This window comes from Balaenoptera borealis (assembly GCF_965194805.1).
Source record: "Balaenoptera borealis genome assembly, chromosome: 20".
Classification (NCBI taxonomy): Eukaryota; Metazoa; Chordata; class Mammalia; order Artiodactyla; family Balaenopteridae; genus Balaenoptera; species Balaenoptera borealis.
Genome location: NC_138879.1, coordinates 42758907 through 42777580, shown reverse-complemented (window position 1 = coordinate 42777580; position 18674 = coordinate 42758907). Strand labels below are relative to the sequence as shown.

The 18674-nt window shown below is 46.8% G+C and overlaps 1 protein-coding gene and 1 long non-coding RNA gene across 11 annotated transcripts in view; one reads left to right on the top strand and one right to left on the bottom strand.

Moving 5' to 3' along the window:
* MYO1D (myosin ID) overlaps positions 1 to 6406 on the bottom strand; it is a 349962-nt gene extending 343556 nt beyond the window's left edge. For 9 of the 10 annotated variants that reach the window (XR_014238195.1, XR_014238196.1, XR_014238197.1 and 6 more), the window contains exon 1: positions 5928 to 6406. Coding sequence is in view for 7 of the 10 variants with exons in the window: in XM_082370869.1 (XP_082226995.1) it covers positions 5928 to 6022 (95 nt within the window). In the remaining 3 variants the exon portion in view is untranslated. The remainder of the gene's footprint in view (positions 1 to 5927) is intronic. The other variant, XM_082370870.1, reaches the window with a different exon arrangement.
* LOC309617944 lies at positions 5911 to 17935 on the top strand. Its single transcript, XR_014238209.1, has 3 exons — positions 5911 to 6043; positions 7336 to 7699; positions 17821 to 17935. It is a non-coding gene; the product is annotated as an uncharacterized lncRNA (long non-coding RNA).
* The last annotated feature ends 739 nt before the right edge of the window (positions 17936 to 18674 follow it).

The following is an 18674-nucleotide window of genomic DNA, read 5'->3' as shown; positions in this document are numbered from 1 at the left end:
ACTAAAGTTTGGGAAACACCATCGACTAAGAGATCTGCCCAGTTACTACATAGCAGGTAAACTGAAGGGAGCCTCCATCCCAGAGGAAATAAAACTGTTATCTCAACCAAGGAACTGAATAGACAGAAAGAGAGAGGCTTGCAATGTATATTTAAAACTGCTGTTACCCTCTGAACCCATTCCTGAATCTAGTTGACTTTTTGATAGGCCATGTCAGTGGGGCTCATCACCAGTGGGGCTGGAGCCACTGTTGACAGCAGATCCCACTAGATAGGCTTGGCAGTGACACACATGACCCAATCCTGTCCCAACAGCAACACAGCAAGGGATGCCAGAGAGTTAGCATAAAATGAGGCCGGTCCTTGAGATCTGGTCCTTTTTGCTGAGGTGGCTCAGACTTAGGTGAAAATGTCAGCAAACAGCTCTCCACATTAGGATAATTCACAACACTGACAGCTTACACGAGTCATTAAACAAACACACTTCTGTCTATACCAGCGTCACCATTTTCGTCTCCAAGTTGAGCAAAAAGTCAAAGCTCCTCTCTTTAAGGAAGAAGAAGAACCCTTCAGAACCTGTGATGAAACACACCAGTAGCAGCTTCTGAGTGCTTGATTCCACCCACATCTGGCTCTGTTTGGGAGCTAAATTCAGCAGAAGTCTCCAGGGTCAACAAATGACCCCGAATAAAAATAGTCTTGGAAATCTGTCACGGAGTAGGAAAGGAAACAAGACGGCTGGGTGATTCACTCCAAATGGCAGCTCCGAAACCCAAATTCTCATTTTTTTGTCCCAATATGAAGCCAATGTGCAAAACAGGCCCAGAGCAAACTGTCCTTTTCCGAAGGCCTCTAAAAGTGGTTGCCAAAGAATTTCACATGCAAGCCAAAAAGATTTAGTGTGCCATTCACCTCTCCTATGAATCTAACTACAGCTCCTTTGAAGGAGCGCTCTGAACCAATCACAGATTGACACGTGCTTGAGGACCACCAGGGTACCTAAGGTTGTGCCCCAGGAAGCAAGAGGGACCCTCTGTCCTAATTTTCCAAATGATCAAAGAGCTGCAGAAAGAGTACAGAGGTTGTGTGGCGAGTGAGAGAGCGAAAGCGAGCACCTGTTCACTGCCTTTCTACTAATTCTGCAGCTCATTGCTCCTGCCCGCCCCCCCCCACACACTGAAGTTGTATTAAATTAAGTACAACATTTTGAGATGATTGTATGCTTTTTTAAAGTTAAGAATTCCATGGGCTGAAGAATAATCAGCCAACATTTGACGGCTTAGTTCACTCATTTTATTTTTTTATTTTAATTTTTTTTACTTTTTGGCCACGCCGCGTGCCTTGTGGGATCTTAGTTCCCTGACCAGGGATCGAACCCAGGCCCTCGGCAGTGAAATCGCGGAGTCCTAACCACTGGACCACCAGGGGAGTCCCAGTTCACTCATTTTAAAATGTGTTGAACACATAGCTGCCCCATTCTGGAGCATGATAGAAAATGCAGAAAGGCTAGAGGTGGGTTTGATTCACAGCTACTCACTTGTGCTTGCCCTTCCAAAGCCGTGTATCTAATTTGACATTCATTAATTTATACTCTTTTTCTTAGAGGTGGCTCCCCCCTCCCCAACTGTAATGAATTTCAAAGGACCACACAACCTGGATCCACCTCTGGACAGGCTCTCTGGCTTTAGGGAATCTCACAATTTGGTGGGAATGCAGACATGCAGAGAAAACAACATAGCATGATAAATCCTCTCTAACAGTTATGATCAAGTGCCCATATATCTTGGAAGCACAGGTGAGGGTATGGTTAACCCTTGCCTTGGAGGTTTGGGAAAGACTTTTCAGAACTGGTCTCGCAGGACAAGTAAGAGTCTGACCAGCAGAGAATGAGGGGGACATTCCCGGGCATTCCAGGGAGTGAGAACAGCCGAGGCCAGTGGTTCTCAACTGGGGACAATTTTGCCCCCTCCCCCAGGGGACATTTGGCAACATCTGGAAACATTTTTGGTTGTCATATGGGAGGGGAGGGGTGCTCCTGGCATCTGGTGGGTAGAGGCCAGGGGTGCTGCCAAACATCCGACAACACACAGGGCAGCCCCCACCCCCCAGCAAAGCATGACCCAGCCCCACTGTCAACAGCACCAAGACTGGGGAAAGCCTGGTCTCAGCAAAGGTACAAAAGGAACATTGTGTTAGGTTAAAGGTGAGAAGTTGCCTGGAGCTTCGGTAAACACAGTGCTTCAAATCACTGCTTTTATGGAAGAGAAAAACCGGTAAGAAAAGAGGACAAATTAAATTTCCGAAGAGCCAAGACACCAGGCTGAGCAGATGCCTTATTCTCAAAACAGGAACCACCACCAGCAAAATTAGAAACTGGAAGCCTAAAGTGGGTTTCCTCGACCTGTGACATGAAAAGCACATATCTCAGGCCACTGTCCCCAGGAACAGCTGCCCGCATTCCTCCTTCCTCGAGGACGGCTAAGTGGCGAGTAAGAGCACAGTGAGGACCAGATGCTCCACGTGGCTGCACCAGGTGGGTCTCTCACTGCGAGACACGGTGCAGAGCTGATGTGAATTTTGTTAGAACTCAAGTCCAGGAACGGCCCAAGCCACAAGAAAAGGAACCAAAGGCTCTGAAAAGGAAGTGGCTAGGAAGAAAGCAGACCATGGCGGGGATGCCGAGGTCGGGCCTTCAGGTGGCCATGCGGGGCTTTGGCGGGAACCAGGCCTGACCATGAAGGCTGGAGGTGCTTGTGCAGGCATCTGACTCCTGGATCGGACCCTTGGAAGTGGAGTGAGGAGCTTACCACCATCACCAAAACCACCGACACCTCTGCCTCCACCAAAAGGTAAAGCAAATAAATAGAACAAATCTCCCTTAGCAAGAGACTCCTAGGAGGGAGAGAAGGCAGCCCTCAAGATCCTAGCAGTTTTTGGTATAAGGGTAAAATACAAACTGAAACTCCTTCTCAGATATGCTAACTCACACTAATCCACATCATTGAGTCTTGCCTCATCCAGACCCGCAGGCACAGACACATGCCTACGTCAATTTTTAAAAATAATAACAGTAAGGGGAAAGTGACATTGATTATAGCAGATGTCTAAAAATAAAGCTTTTACCCAAGAGAGGAAAAGAAAGCCAGACTAGTAGCAAAATAAGAAGATAATTCTAAATGGACAATGTCACAAAAGCTTTAAAAAAAAAAAGTAACCGAAACATTCCTTTTTTTCTCTCTCTATAAAAAATGTTGTCACAGTGGGTGCTACTGTAGGGAAAATTAAAATTCAGTTTGGATGACACAGACCCCTGAAACAACTGTAGCTGTAAGTGCCTAAATGCATGTCACAGGCCATAAATGAAGGAAAGGGGCCTTGCAGAAGAGCCAGATAGACAGCAGGGGACAGGACATTCCAGACGGGAGTGAGAGGAGAAGCCGCAGCTTGGGGAAGGCAGGAATGATAGAGCACATGCGCACATACCCACTGTGAGATGAAATACACTCAAATTTCGCCTCTATACAACCATAAATATACACCCCGTATGGACCAACCACCCATATTCCAGGAGATGAAAACATTACATGACATAATCGCACCTGGATCTACAGTGGGTTTGTGGTCACCTTCTGCAGAGGGACACAGATATCCAAGGGTCCACACGAGCATGAGCCCAGTAGCTCATACAGCTAAAACACTGGAACAGTCTGGAGGAACACCAGGCTGATAGGAAATTCCAACTATCAGAGAGCGGCCTGCTTTCCACCTGGGTCATCAAGATTTACAGCTGGGGAGGAGGCAAGGGCACTGCTACCCTTTTTTACAGCTCCCGGGAACCAACCCCTCCCAACTTATAAATAAACCATGAACAATCACTGAACCCGTGCGCTGAGACTTGCAGACAATTTGCAGAGTGGTCGAGTACACACACAGGTGAGACGCATACAACATGTGAATCTTGATGGACCTGGTGACTGGGAATAAAGGTAGACCTAGAAACCCGGGCGTTAGCCAAGGGTCATACTAATGAGAGCTGGCGATTCCTTCCACAACTCCCCAACACCCACTCCTTCCCCTCTGGACAACTCAGTGTATTCACGATCACCCAGAGTCAGCTTTTAAGCTCCACTCCTCTGCTTGGCACTTTATCCACCTGGAACGTTCTCCACCTACACAGCTCCTACCCATCCTCTGCAACTCCTCTCAACCCCTCCTCTCCTCTCGATGGTGTTTCTGAGCCAGCCTAAGGCATCTCTCCCTCTGCTGAACTTCCAGAACAATCAGGTTGTACAATTACTTGGCAAAGAATCATCTAAGCTCTACAAAGCTTTTCTGTTGTTTTCTTGACCTATTATTTAAATGAATAAAAATTTTCACCTTGCTCCCTGTCTTCATAAACATTGCATGTCTTTGAGAGGTAAGGACACATCTGATGGTTCTTTGGACCCTCCCACCTTACCTCTTAAAGTACCCTGCATAATGCAGAATTAAATTGCAAAGTTCTCTCCTGTGCAAAGTTCTCTTCTGAGCTAAGTTAGGCTCACATTAATAATCTTTCTTAAGAGGCAAGCCTCACAAGACTTTGCAACCAATGATATGTGAAAGCAAAAACAGAACCTAAGGGCAGAAAAATCTTGGAGATCATTATTTTACAAATTAGGAAACTCAAACACACGGACTGGCTCAAAGTCGTTTATGGTAGGTGGGTGTAGAACTCCAGTCTGTGCCCCTGCTCCTTACTCTGGGACATAATGAAGCCTGGCTAAGAGCAGATGAAGACTATGGAGACTGCAATTTTTAAGATTAAAAAAGTTTTTAAAATTCTTAAAGTTAACAGGGGAATTCATACTGAGAAGTGGGATTAGTTAAGCACCCAAACAGAGATTAAGATTTTCACTTTTAAGTTTATGGAGCGATATTTAAAACCTACAAGAAATGGAGTCAGAACTTCCAGGAAACACCTCCCTCCCCCCCAACTCAGTTATTTTGAAACTCCATTTACTGTAATGTTTTCTTTAAAAAAAAAAAAAAAAAAGGTCAAACTACTTTAAAGCTCTGCTTACATATTACTCTATCAGGAGTGAAATAATCCTATGTAGAAGCCTTTCTAAAACAAACTCGTCCTGGAAGCCCATCCCGGGGCGTTGAGTTGTGACTACATTCTCAAGGATGTCAGTAACACAAGGGTTCCATCCACAACTCCTTGAAAAAAACTGAAACCACGAATGCCTTGTCAAATTCAGACAGTTTATCTTGGCACTGGCAAGCAGAGCAGTCTCTTCGATGTCTGGAAACGTGTCTAATTACGTTCAGAGAGTAACTAAAAAATAGCCGGTGTCCCGGAACAGACAGCTCAGGGATCACTCCATAGCGTCCTGAATGACGTGATGGAACCACGCCAGGAAAAAATAAAAAAAGACGAAAGCGAAAAAAGAAAAGAACCAAGTGTGAAACCGCGATGAGACCCTAGCCTCTCTCCAAAACAACCCTCCAGTCTTCCCAGAGCCTTGCGGCCGCCACGACTCTCCCAAAAGTTTTTATTTCCCTTTACTCTTGCTTCCATTAGGTCACCCGGCCCGCCCACAGCACTTACCTGGGGCAGCGCACTAGCTGCCTGGCCCCAAGCGCTGCCTCCCCCCGACACCCCCTCCCCCGTCCGGACAGCACCCAAGGACACCCCCTCTCTAGAAGGCGCAGTCCTGGAGCTCGGCACGCCCGTTCCACTCCAATGCGGCCGCACCCCAGGGCGTCCTCTCTCAGGAAAGCTCAACCATCGAGCTCAGCGGACCCCGGACACACCAATCCGGCCGCACTCCATCCCTCGCTCTCGGTGCACCCCCGACACCCCCAATCCGGCCGCACCGCAAGGGCGCCCCCTCTCGGGAAAGCGCAGGCTCGCGGCATTGCGCACGGCCGCTCCGCCCTCACCTGAGCCGGAGGTTGGCCATGAACTCGGGCATGGAGACGGTGTCCATCAGCACGAAGTCCGCCTTCCCGAACTCCAGGCTCTCCTGCTCCGCCATGGCGCCGGCGCACGGGCTCAGGTGGGCGCGGACGGGTTCAGGTGGGCGCGCTCGGGCGGCGGGGGCGGGGGCGGGGGCGCGCGGCGAGCTCGGGCGGGGCCGGGGCCGGGGCGGGGCGCGGGGAAGGGGGCGCCGCGGCGGCTCGGCGGGGCTGGGCGGGACGGAGGCCGCCCCGCTGCTCCTCAGCGCGCTCTCGTCCGGCGCGGCTCACCCGGCAGTTTCCGCTTTTCCCGCGGCTGCTGCCCGGCGCTGTGGGGGAAGAGACAACGAGACGGAGACGGCGGCGGCTGGTCCCGCCTCTGGCCTTGTCTGGCCCCGGCCCCGCGGCTGCCCGCCCCACCCGCCCCGGCCCGGCCTCTCCGCCCCGCCCCGCCCCGCCCCCCCCCCCCCGGCCGAGGAGCCGCCCCCGCGGCGCAGGCCACCACCTCCTCACCTGGGCGGCGCGCACGCGCGGGGCGGCCGGCGGGGGCGCGCTCCGGGCCGGGCAGAGGCGGCGGGGTGGCAGCGCCCTCTGGGGACGGGCGCTGGGAGCTCAGGGGGGCGGTGCCGAGGCGTGCGAACGTAGGAGGTGGGTGGAATCAAGTTTCCAGGATTGCCGCCTCCGCCCGGGCTTGGTATATGCCAACAAAGTTACGAAAGTATCTTGTGGAGCTTCTCGCGTGGATAATTCATTACGATTCTGTCACCCTGCTGCGAAGCCCTCTCCTGCTCTTCTGCTCACATCCTCTCCATCCTTAAAATGATGGTTCACGCTCAGACTGAGAGATAGTAATAATAATTAACACGTTGGGGGTACCAAAAGTGCCCAGAGCTTTTATAAGGGCCTTAGAGAACTTAAGTAACTTGCGCACGGCTACCTAAGTAGTGGGGAAGCTGCAATTTCATCCAGGTCATTTGACTTATGAGCCCCAGCGTTTAGCCACATGGCAGACTGCTTTCCTTCTCCAGTGTTCCGTGATCCATTTTTCTCTTCCACTCACCTAAGCATGTCATCAAACATTATCTTATATTGTTATTAAGTTTTTCATCTATCTATGTATCATCTCCCTGGGATTACTGTAGGCTTCTTGAGCATGGGACCATGTCCTGAACTTCTCCATATCCCCCTTGACACACACCAAGGAGCTTGGTGTAGTGCCTTGCACATGTACATATGAAATGCACAATGGTTCAATGGAATACAATGGGTTTTAAGTGGTCTCCAATTTATAGATATATTGGTTGATCTTGGAAAATTCTTTTGGAACCTAGACTGCATTTTATTAGTGAAAATCTATTATAAATGGCTTTCTAAGGCAGCTGCACCTCTTCAGTCCTGTGTTTCTATTAGGACCATCTTCTATTTCAAAACCTACCAGGAAATCTAGAAGCCCCCATAGACCTGGCTGGACTTCTACACTATGGCTGACTGTGAGATGCGTAAGCCAGACCTAAGGACCTTGCTCACGTTTGCTTCAGCTTCCAACAACCCACCCTGGCCAAGAGAGAGGGTAAGACAGCTTGATCACCTCCTGCATGAGCACGTCTGCCATGAGAAAGCCACCCCAATCTCTGTCACAGGCAGAGATGAGTTGTAGTCTGACTACCATTAGCAGCTCTCGTTCTTCAGAAGACACCTCTCTGAATCTCAGCATCCTTGTTCGTGGAATAAGACCTCTGGGTTAGATACTTTCCAAGGTAGGACCATCCTTTGCTTGGGTCATTTGTGTGGGTGGGTCAGTGGCTAAGTGCGTGATTGCATAGAGTGTGGTACATTCCTAAAATGTTTGCATTGGTATGTTTTAGTATACAATAAAACTGAGTTTCAAAAAGAAAAGGAAGAAATCTCAAATTCTGTGCAATTTAGAGCAACCAGGGACCACACTCATTGGAAACGATTATTGGAAGATGGAGGTAGGTATATCCCCTGGGTTGTTAGGGCAAAAGCAGTTGTACAGTGGGTAGGATCTATGGTGGGATGCAGCTGTGGTTTTCACATGGCCAAAGCAAGGGGACTCCTGTGTTAATCAGTGTCTTGTACAGGAGCCCAATGTGTAAAACATATACACAACATATGCAAAGTGTAGTGTATCAACTTAAAGTGCAAATTAGTATAAAATCAGGCATTGAGACCAATGAAGCTCTTTTGCTGAACCCAAATCTGTCCAGTGGGGCTGTAGGAAAATATTAACTATTGGTGTATAAAGAATATATGGGAGCCTTTTTTTTTTCCAGTCTTCTTGCAACTTTTCTGTAAGTTTGAAATTATTTTGAAATATAAAGTTAAAAATCAAATAATCTAAAACTGTTCTAAAATTTTAAAAGGTTTATTTTTAAGAAATCACATTGTAATAATTTTTTCCTATTTTGGAAGAAAATCTGAAAAAGAATACACACACACACACACACACACACACACACACACACACACACACATCTGAATCACTTTGCTGTACACCTGAAACTAATACATTACAAATCTACTATACTTAAAAGGAAAAAAAAAAAAAAGAGAGAGAAAGCAATCATGTAACACTTAGAAATGAAAGTCACATCGGAAGTTTGCGGACATTCCAGAACTGGAAAACCAGCACACACTTTGAAAGCTCTGGTACAGACTATCTATTCGCTCTGGTTGCCATACATATGCTAGGAGATTATAAACACTAAAACCAAAAATAATTCTAAAACCAAAAATAATTTCAACAATTTCTATTTTAAATATGTTTTTATAATTTAGATGAAATAATTTCATGTTTACCTTAGTTGTCAAATATGCCCCAGAGAGGGTACAACCTGTTCCCTGCCTGAAATTCTCTTCCCTCTTGTCCTGCCTCTCACCCCTGTGGCCTAGCTAATTTCTGCTCATCCCTCTGCCCTCAGCCTCAACGTCACTTCCTCCAGGAAGGCTTCCATGATCTCCTAAGTCAGGGTTGGCTAAGTCCCTCCTCTGTGCCCCCACAGCACCCTGGAAGTGTCATCCTCGTTACAGGCTGAATGCACTTTAACAAACCTATTGTCCATCTATCACATTAGAGTGTCAGGGCCATGAGTACTGGAAGCTGTGTCTGTCCTGTTCTTGGATGTAGCTCTGGCCCCTAGTAGCACAGTGCTTAGCGTGTGAAGCTCTTAATAGGCGCTTGCTTGATGAAGGAATAGGGGATGATCTGTGAATCTATGGGTTATGTAATGTGAGTTTGTAAATCCACCCTTGTTGGTAGATTTTCTGCATTAAAAGCCGTTCTTTGTGCAGCGTTTATCTCATTCTCATCTCCTGCCCCTGCAGGCAGGTCTCAGGGCTGTGTTCACTTCTCTCTTGGGGCCAGGCCTGCATGCTACATGTTCACACTGAACAAAAGCTGTTGTCCGAAAAACCCGTCTGCTGTTGACACCAGCTGCAGAGGATCTGCTCTGGGTTCTCCCTAAAAAATCAACTCTGAATTTTCCACAGCAGATATTTGCTCCCATTCTTCTACTTTCCCAGAATGTTTCTGGGCTGCCCACCCTCCCTCTCTTTACCAGGTGCGTTGTATACGGGAAGATGGCTCAGCATAAGTCCCACAAGACAGAAGCAGGAAGGCCAGGAGAGACATAGTCACAAAGTACATTCAAAGGGCATTTTATAAATTTATTGTATAAGCCCCAATTATTCTAGAGCAGAAGTAGAAAGGCGAATTTATGTTGCAAAATAACTTCCTAATGCACTCACAACCATATGGAAATGATATGGAACCCTCTGCCTTAGATATTATCCAAAACATACATCCTCCTCTTTCATGCCTAAGGTTGGATTTGAACTAAGAACGATACATCAAAGACAGCGTATATGCTCTCTATGGTTTCTGAAGCCTAAATTTTTTAGAGTAAAAACAGACCCAACAGTTGTCTCCCTGGTGTCATTGATGACTTGCCCACCTGTGGACCCCTCCCCCCACCCACCCCCAACTCCCTCACCCCTGCCTTTCACTCTTTAGACATCTCACAGCCCAAAGGAAAGGGAATTTTCATAGCAGAGGTCACTGTCATAAACTACCCTGAAAGCCCAGAAAGTGACTTAAGAAGCTCACCTTCTCACCTCTAGCTATTAAAGACAGAGGGACGGCGGACCAATTGCTCAAGACCTGTCTCCGGGTTCTAGGAGTTTCTTGCCCGCTGTGCCTGTGGTTCAGCTGTGCTTACCTGTGACGATGCTGAGTTGGGGACAAGGGTCTTCCCTTAGCTCTTTGAAATGGCTGATACTATAGACAGAGCTACTTTTAACATAATCAACCTAAGCGCAAAGGAAGTTGGGAGATGATAGCAGCTGAGGAGGAGGAGGAGATGGAGGAGGAAGAAGAGAAGGAAAGTGGCTGCAACTGCCAGGGTCTCAGGGCAGCAAGTGGATAGTAACAAGACACTGGTTTCCAATTTTTAGGTTTCATTGTCCTTTGATGAAAACACGGGAACTTTCTCTCCCAAGACAAATGTCTTAAGCACACATGCAAAACAGTTTGCACGTGGACTCTCCTGATTCTCCCAGGCCCAGAATAACCTGTCTGTGGATCCCAAGTTAAGAACCCCTGGGCAGAAACTAACACACCATTGTAAAGCAACTATACTCCAATAAAGATGTTAAAAAAAAAAAAAAAAAAAGAACCCCTGGGAATTCCCTGGTGGACCAGTGGTTAGGACTTGGCGCTTTCACTGCTGTGGCCCAGGTTTGATCCCTGGTCCGGGAATTAAGATCCCGCGAGGTGCAGCCAAAAAATAAATTTAAAAAAAAGAAAAAAAGAACCCCTGAGCTAAGAGGGGGATCACACCACAGGTCCTAATCATTGGGGAATGGAGAAGAACTTAAGCAAGGCATGACTGTCAGTATCCCGTGAGTCACCAGAAAAGGGCTGTCCCAAGAGCACGTCCCCAGGAGTTGGCACTGGAGCCACATTGTTTAAGGCCTCAGGAAAGACAGGGTCAGATGGTAGGAGTTGGCTGTCCAGGCACGTCCCTCAACTCGCTAGGACAGAGGCCACGCCCTACTCATCCTTTTATCTCCAGCCCTCAGTCTGTGCCTGATGCCCCTTAGATATTTCTTGAATCGAGTAGGTGAATTAATTAGTGAGTTAATTTATTTGTAAATGGGGGTGTGTAGATGTAGGGTTATATTTCAGGGAGCATGTGGCATTTCTCTGTGCCCTATGCCAGAAAATCAATAACTCAAGCTATTCTGGCCATTAGAAGGAGTCCTAGAGCTAGAAAATTTGGGAGTGTGTTAGGAACCCATGAGAGGGAAAACACATCCACAATCAATTCATGGATTGAATCCTGCATCTTAAGGCAGGATGTCACAAATTTTAAGGTGTATAAGAATCACTTGGGATCTTGTTAGAAATGCAGTCTCGGGTCCCACCTGAGTAGATCTGAACTCACTGAATTGCAATCTGCATTTTAACAGGATCCCCTAGTGATGTTGCTGCAGCCAGATTGTAGACCAGACCTCCCTGGGTAGCAGGATTCTAAGGAATCCTAATGGCCATGTAATCAAACATATGTACCCCTTAACGGATGGGGAAAGTGAGCCCCAGGAAGAGCTTCTGACTTTGACTAGGTCAGAGTGAGGCACTGGTAGAGCTGAGACCAGAACTTACAACTTCCGATTTGGGTAGTGGATTGCTTCCACTATCCAACATGAATACTCACTTGTAAGACAGTGTATGTGTGTGTGTGTGTGTGTGTGTGTGTAGTAAAGAAAAGGGAGAGCAGCACCCTAGATCTCCCCTGGGTAACCCCAGGACCCCCCTACCCCATTTCTAAGTGGGAGGCTGATGTCCTCCTTTTCCCCATTCCCCTTGTTCTCTTCTAAAAGCTTGGAGTAGAGGCTAGAGAAAATATTGCTGGGGTCAGGAAAAGTCCAATTCCTTTCTCCCCTCCACCTGACAGAATAGCAAGTAGTTAGTACAGATAACATCCGCCATTAATGTTTGATTAGTATCCAGAGAACTGACATTGCAGGAAGAGTGTGACATCATACTCAAGGTAACGTCTTCTAATCTGCCTCCCAGACCCCATCTCCTCCTGCCGTTCATGAGAAGTTTCTCAGCTGGTGAGCTGCAGCTGTATTCATCTCCTACAGTTAAGATCATGAAATAAGATGATGTTAAAATGCACAGTGTGACCCTCTGACTTTATCCAGTCAACTGGATTCATTCTTCAGACTACCTAGAGGTAGAATACGATGAGCAGTACTTCTATCCAAATTCTGACAACCTGAACTCTAAAGAAATGATACAGGGGGGAATTTTTAATGACTGAAAAGTAGAATCCACAAAACCTAGAAGACCTCAGTGGCCAAGTGATCCAGTATCCCACCCAATGCCTGAATCCCCTCTACCATATGCTATTGACTACAATGCCTGGATCTACCAGGCATTTGACTCATTAGGCCTCCTCCATGCCATGCAGATGTCTCCACACAAAAGCGGGCTCAACACCCTTTCACTCAATCTGACTCCTGAATCACTGCTCAGACTTGCTCCGTGCCCTGTATGTCAGCCAGCTCCCAACACTCCCATCCTCTGCTCCGGTTACTCATAATCCGCATGTATGAACTTGGTTTGCCCTTTGCATCTGCTGTTCCACCAAGAGAGGACCAGATTGAAGTGAATTGTAATCAAGGAGAGGAGCCGAGGTCATAGCCAGTTAAGGAAGAGCCTCCTGTTTTTTTTTGAGCTGACCTGCCTTTTAGGGTTTCTATCCATAGAACCTTAACACTATTTTCTCTGATCTCTTTGAACTCTGCCTTCTCAATGTTAAGTTCTGTGTCTGACTGCTATCTCTTAGCCATGTCACAGTCACTTTCTCCCAGTGTTCCCATCCTTTCCAAGTCTCTATTTAGCCCTTCTGTCCAGAATAGCCCTTCAGTTCAGAGTAGCATTTTTCCCATCCTCAAGAGGCGGAGGTAGTACAGTGGTACCCAAACTTTAGATACCTGTACTGGTGGTGTAGGATAGGGGTTGGGGGGGTCTTCATTTTAATGAGCAGCCCAAGGGATTCTGCTGCCGGTGGGCAGGGGGCCTAATTTAGAGAAATATTGATGGGAATTTTGATGTCAGACATATTGCAGCTCAATTCCTAGTTCTGCAACTTACTACCTGTGTGACCTTGAACATCTTAGGTCATCTTGATAAGCCTCAGTTTCCTCATCTTTGTTAAAGAGATGATAAAACCCATCTCTGAGTGTTAAAACCATGAAATGAGATGATGTCTATAAGGTGATTTGTATAATTCAAGGCAGGTAGCAAGCACTCAATGAATATGAGCTAGCGTGCCTATTAGTGTAATTTCTTCTTTTATCTTCAGGATAGGGAAATTATTAGCATGTAATCATTGATTTCATGTCCTTTTTAGGAGACTGAGATTTCTAATAGATGTTGGTGCGTCTTCTGATCATGTTTTCCTCTGAGTTTTGTGATTCGTACTGGTAATTTATTACCATTTCCATGCATAACCATGGACCTCACACTTAGTAGGGGATCAAAAATTGCCGAATATTTTGCATCGAGAGAATGCCATCTGGCTAGGCCTTCTGTGCTACGTTCCCATGGCAACACCACATCTGTTCTTCTCACCCTTCCCCCAAATGCTCTCCAGCATCTTGACATTATGGCAGTGATTCAGTTCCCTCCTGGCCTGACCCTTCCCACTGCCCGGTTCCAGTGAACCATCCCACAATGCCTTGATGATACCTGCCAGTTTTCATTTACTTCTGTGCATTAAAACGTCCAATTCACTTCATCATACAATGTGTGCTCTAGGCATAGATTATGTTTTAAACAGAGAAATAATGAGAGAGGAAGCTGGTGAAATGGTGAAATGGGAGGAGGAGTTGGAGTGGTGGGCGGGACGTGGCTTTGACACAGGTAAGAGGGAATCACTTTTTCCTTTCACGGAAGGGTTCAGTTTAGCTTCCGTGGTGGTGATCAAATGATTAATTCAGAAGAATTGAGCCTACACTATGGATAAGTTACATTCCAAGTTCTCCATCAATGAATGATACACATAGCGACTGCACAGAGCACACACGGGCAATTATAAGGGTCGTGGGGCTCTGGTGTTCAGGTCTGGAAGGTGGTAGAGTGTGGGGTTAGAAGCAAAGGCTCAGGGGCTGATTCTGACACTTATGCACTGATGTGACATCAGGCAAGTCACGTCAGCCCTCTGAGACTCAGTTTCCTCTTCTGTAAAGTTCAAGTAATACATACATCTTACCTCGTAATATTGCTATGATAATTAAGTGGGATAAAGTATGTTAAGCACCTAGCATGGGGTCCGGGACATAGTTAGGACTCAATAAATGTAAGCTGATAGTACTTCCTTATTCACCAGTCCCTCTACTGGGACTTCGATACGGCTCATAACCAGGTGGGAGAGGAAAGAGTGTTCCATTCTGGTCCTTTTTGTCTTTTGAACCCTGGTTCTCTGGTGTCCTCTTATCTGCTGGTTCGTGTCAGGCTGGTCACGTCCTTGTAGCTGAGCTGATACACTGATCGCAGGCAGTTCACGGCCTCTCTATCTACAATTTCTCAACCTTCAGTCTTGAAGGTACAGTGACTTGCTGGCTTTCCCATCCAAGCTTTGCCTCCTGAGTTCCTAATTGCATTTGCATAACCAGGCACACACTTGCCTTTCAAGAGAGACATTTCTCTCGCAAGGCAGATAGAAATACACGGGGCCTAAGCATCACATCTGTGAGGAGCTTCTCCAACCCCACCCCCGAGTCTGGTGTAGTTGCTTTAGGAAGGTCTTATAGACCCATGAATCCCAAATCTGGCTGGTCATTAGATACACCTGGGATGCTTTCGAAAAATACGGCTTCCAGGATCCCACTTCTGGTCCTTTTGAATTGGAATTTTCATGGCTAAGAACCATTGTCATAAGAACACCTGGAGTTAGGCACATACAAAGAATAACTTCTGAAATGAGCATTACCTGGTAAATGGATGGCTGTTACCTCAAATGGGTGCTCCCTTTCACCTGGGATAGAGCCAAAGCACACATGAGTTTCCCACCTCATGCTCCTTCGGGAAGGTAACACAAGCTGGCTTTAGACCCTACGTCTAATATCTCTTGAGGATTCTGAGAGCCTTCATCTCTTGCAAGTGCAGTCACTAATGACTGATTTTATTAGGAAAGAGTGTCTTCCAGCACTCCCTATAAAACCTCTTCAGCACTGCCCTTGCCTACGGCCAGTGCTCTGAGCTAGAAGTGTAAAGACAAGTCTTCCACATGCACTTCATTTGCTTACATGGCCTACGATTCCCTAAGAAGAAGCCCACAATTTATATCCCAGCCAAAGAGAAAGATGAGCGGGCCAGCTCCGCCTTTGGGAAGAAGAGGAGGAAGAAGAAAGAGGCATATTTTAGTTACATGGGGAAAATCCTAAAGCAAGTGAGTTGGGACTCTCTTTATGCAAACTGAGGATGGCCAAGACAGGTATCATGTTAGTGGCCCTGGGTGTGACCTTAACTTCAACTTCTGGTGCAGGAGTCCTTCCTCACACGTTGAGCTCCCGAAAAGTTGCTGCTATAAACTGGATCTGTGAATGGCTGCTATCTTCTCCTACTTGCCTTTCTTTCTGTTGGCAGCAACTCTGAACACCTGAGCCCTTGGTGTCTCCCTTTCTTGTATCTGTTGATAGCTAATCTGTAAAGTGATTCTTAAATGCCCTCCCCTTTTCCTGCAGAGAGGGGATTCACCACCTCGTCTGTTCTGTCGCTTTGAAGAGTTGCAACTAGCAGGTTTTCATTAAATGGTCATCTGTATTACACTTAGAAATTTCTTTAAGTAGGTAGGCACTCATTCCTTTTTTCCTGCCCACCCAACACCTCACCCCATGGCATACAAATTGTAGAAAACAAATTCAGGAAAGTCTTCCCCTTCAAGAGAAGCTATGGGGAAGACAGGAAGGAGATTCTCTGAAAGATGTGTTAAGGCTTGATTTGGGATATTACTTCTTTTTTTTTTTAATATTTATTTTATATTGGAGTATAGTTGATTTACAATGTTGTGTTAGTATCAGGTGTACAGCTGAGTGATTCAGTTATACATATACATGTATCTATTCTTTTTCATAGTGTTGAGTAGAGTTCCCTGTGCTCTACAGCAGGTCCGTGTTATCTATTTTATATACAATAGTGTGCATATGTTAATGGGATTTTACTTCTTCATGCCCATGAAGCAAGGCTGAGTGCTCATGTCTGTAATTGTACCGAAGCCCCCTGTATTCCAGTAGTATCATTTGGAATCTGTTGTTTATCCTGGGAGAAGTAGGGAAAATGGGATTAAGGAATGACAGGAGAAGGAGAGAAGGTGTGTGATTCAGAACGGGGCTCTCAACCACAGCACTGTTGACAGTGGGGTCTGGGTAATTCTTTGCGCGGGAGGCTGTCCCGTGCATTGTGGGATGTTGACCAGCATCCCCGGCCTCTACCCACTAAATGCCAGTAGCACCCTCCCTCCCAGTGTGACGACCAAAAATGTCCACAAATAATGCCCAATGTCCCCTGGAGGGCAAAATCACCCCCCAGTTGCAAGCTCCTGCAGGAGATCCTGCATTTGGCTGGAAAGGCCTTCGGTGGGAGTACTTGGACTAAGAAGTCTACTGAGCATTAGTTTTTCCTTGGCCTGTCCTTAACCTTGTGGGTCTAGCAGGCCGCCCTGCTTCTTCAAGCCTCCAAAGGGTCAGGTCCGTGACCTTGGGTCAGCCTTTCAGGGCGCTGCGAGGATAAAACCAGATGTCGGTAGGATAAACGTATTGAGTGCCTAAGTGCCAGCCAGGCCTGCTGCGGGAGCTCAGATGAAAACGATGAGGGCTCTGCTGTAGAGGGGCTCACAGTGCTGCTGCTGTGTGTGTGTGTGTGTGTGTGTTGGGGGGCGCACTGAGGAAATACCTGTAAATTATGAAAACCACGAGGAATGTTTAGAATCCCACCTCAAACCTTTCCTTTCAAGAAACTGAGGCCCAGTGTGAGTCTATGACTTGCTAACATGATGTCTCGTGTCTAGTTAGGATTAGAGCCCAGGAGGGGTGATTCTCAGGGCAGCGTTCTTTGGACTGTTTCTGCTGCCTCTCTAACTTCGGACAAGGACACTAATGACATAGGCAGTGTGTGACACAGGCTCTGAGAACAAAAAGTGCTCTGGTCCTCAGTGGGGGGATTGTGTGGAATGCAGAAAAGCCAGAGGTGGCACTTGGGGAAGAGCCTTAAAGGATGGATGGGATTTGAAAGGTGGAGCTGGGTGCAGGCATGGGAGGTAGAGGTGACAGATCCACAGTGGCATGGGGACCGGAAAACATAGGGACACACCTGAGGAAGAGCAAGTATTCCCAGGTTGGCTGGAGATCCTGTTGGCACAAGGAAGTAAGGCGGGAAATTAGAAAGCGTTAAATGCTCACTAGTATGAATATAGAGTGTGAAAGTATACTGGAAGCTAAAACTATATTTTCCATCTTCAGAAGGTGCCAGATGTTAACTGCTTCTATTAGGAAAAACCAAGGCGCAAAAGTTGAAGTAACCAGAGTTAGTTTGTATTATCCAAAGGTTATCTTTCTCACATACCTACAAATTCCCTTCCCTCCCTCTTCCTCAGAGAGAGCCGATAGGTACAATGGCCTAGTTTCCTTCATCATATCCCTACCGTTGTCCCTTTGGGTGGGTCGTATGTTTCCACGGACGCATGAATCCACAGAAGCCGTGGGTACTCAGGTGCTGGGTTGGACCATACGTTCCTGACTGTGGGAGCCTTCACTTCTCTGTCTCACCCTTATGCTGTCTCTGTCCCAGACCCACCCAGACTTCAGTGGGTGCTCCTGGATCTTGGATGCACTGGGAGCTCTGGAGGATTGGTGGCTTCAACGGGTTAGCCTGGAGGCGGTTAGACTGTCCCTCTACAACCACAGAAGAACCGTCACCAGCAGAGAGATCCTTGAGGCAGTCAAGCAGAGATGCTCTCGGAAGAGCTTGGGAATAAATGAAGTGAATCTGGATGGCCCTGTTGTTGAAATGATTACACTTGTCAAACAAAATTGGATCCGCTGGAGGACTGAGCTGGAAGATGAAGTATCTGAGAAGAACCCGCTGCAGTGGTGGTCTCGGTGTGACACACCTGGTCTCTGGGTCTTGCATTTTTAGCCTCTGACTTAATTTGGGAAAATAGATAAATAAATAAAGGAAAGGCACTTTCTCTTGTGTGTGATGCTTGCTTATGGTTTTTAACATTTTTTCTGAAGCATGCATCTGCCCTGTTTTGAGCTTACCTATTGTATTTTTGGACACAATTCAACATGTTACACTGTGGACTTACCATCGCTCCCCCCACTCCAGCCCCAGGGTAGGGGCTGCTGCCCTGATATGAACTGAGCATTTTTTTTTCTTAATTTAAGCACCCCTACCTTGACTTATGGAAACTAAAAAATAAAGGGAAAAGGGGTCTGTTTGCTCTTTGAGTATAAGACCCATGACGTTGTTTATCTATATAGCACCTAGCATAATAGCATGTATGTAATAAGTGTCAGTCAAATGTAAAAGCTGGTCCCAACCATGGAAAATCAAACCAATTATAATAGTAGTATAAAAATACAATAATTTAGGAGCAGAAAGAATAAATGGGCTGATATATTTTAGACATTGTGGTCTGG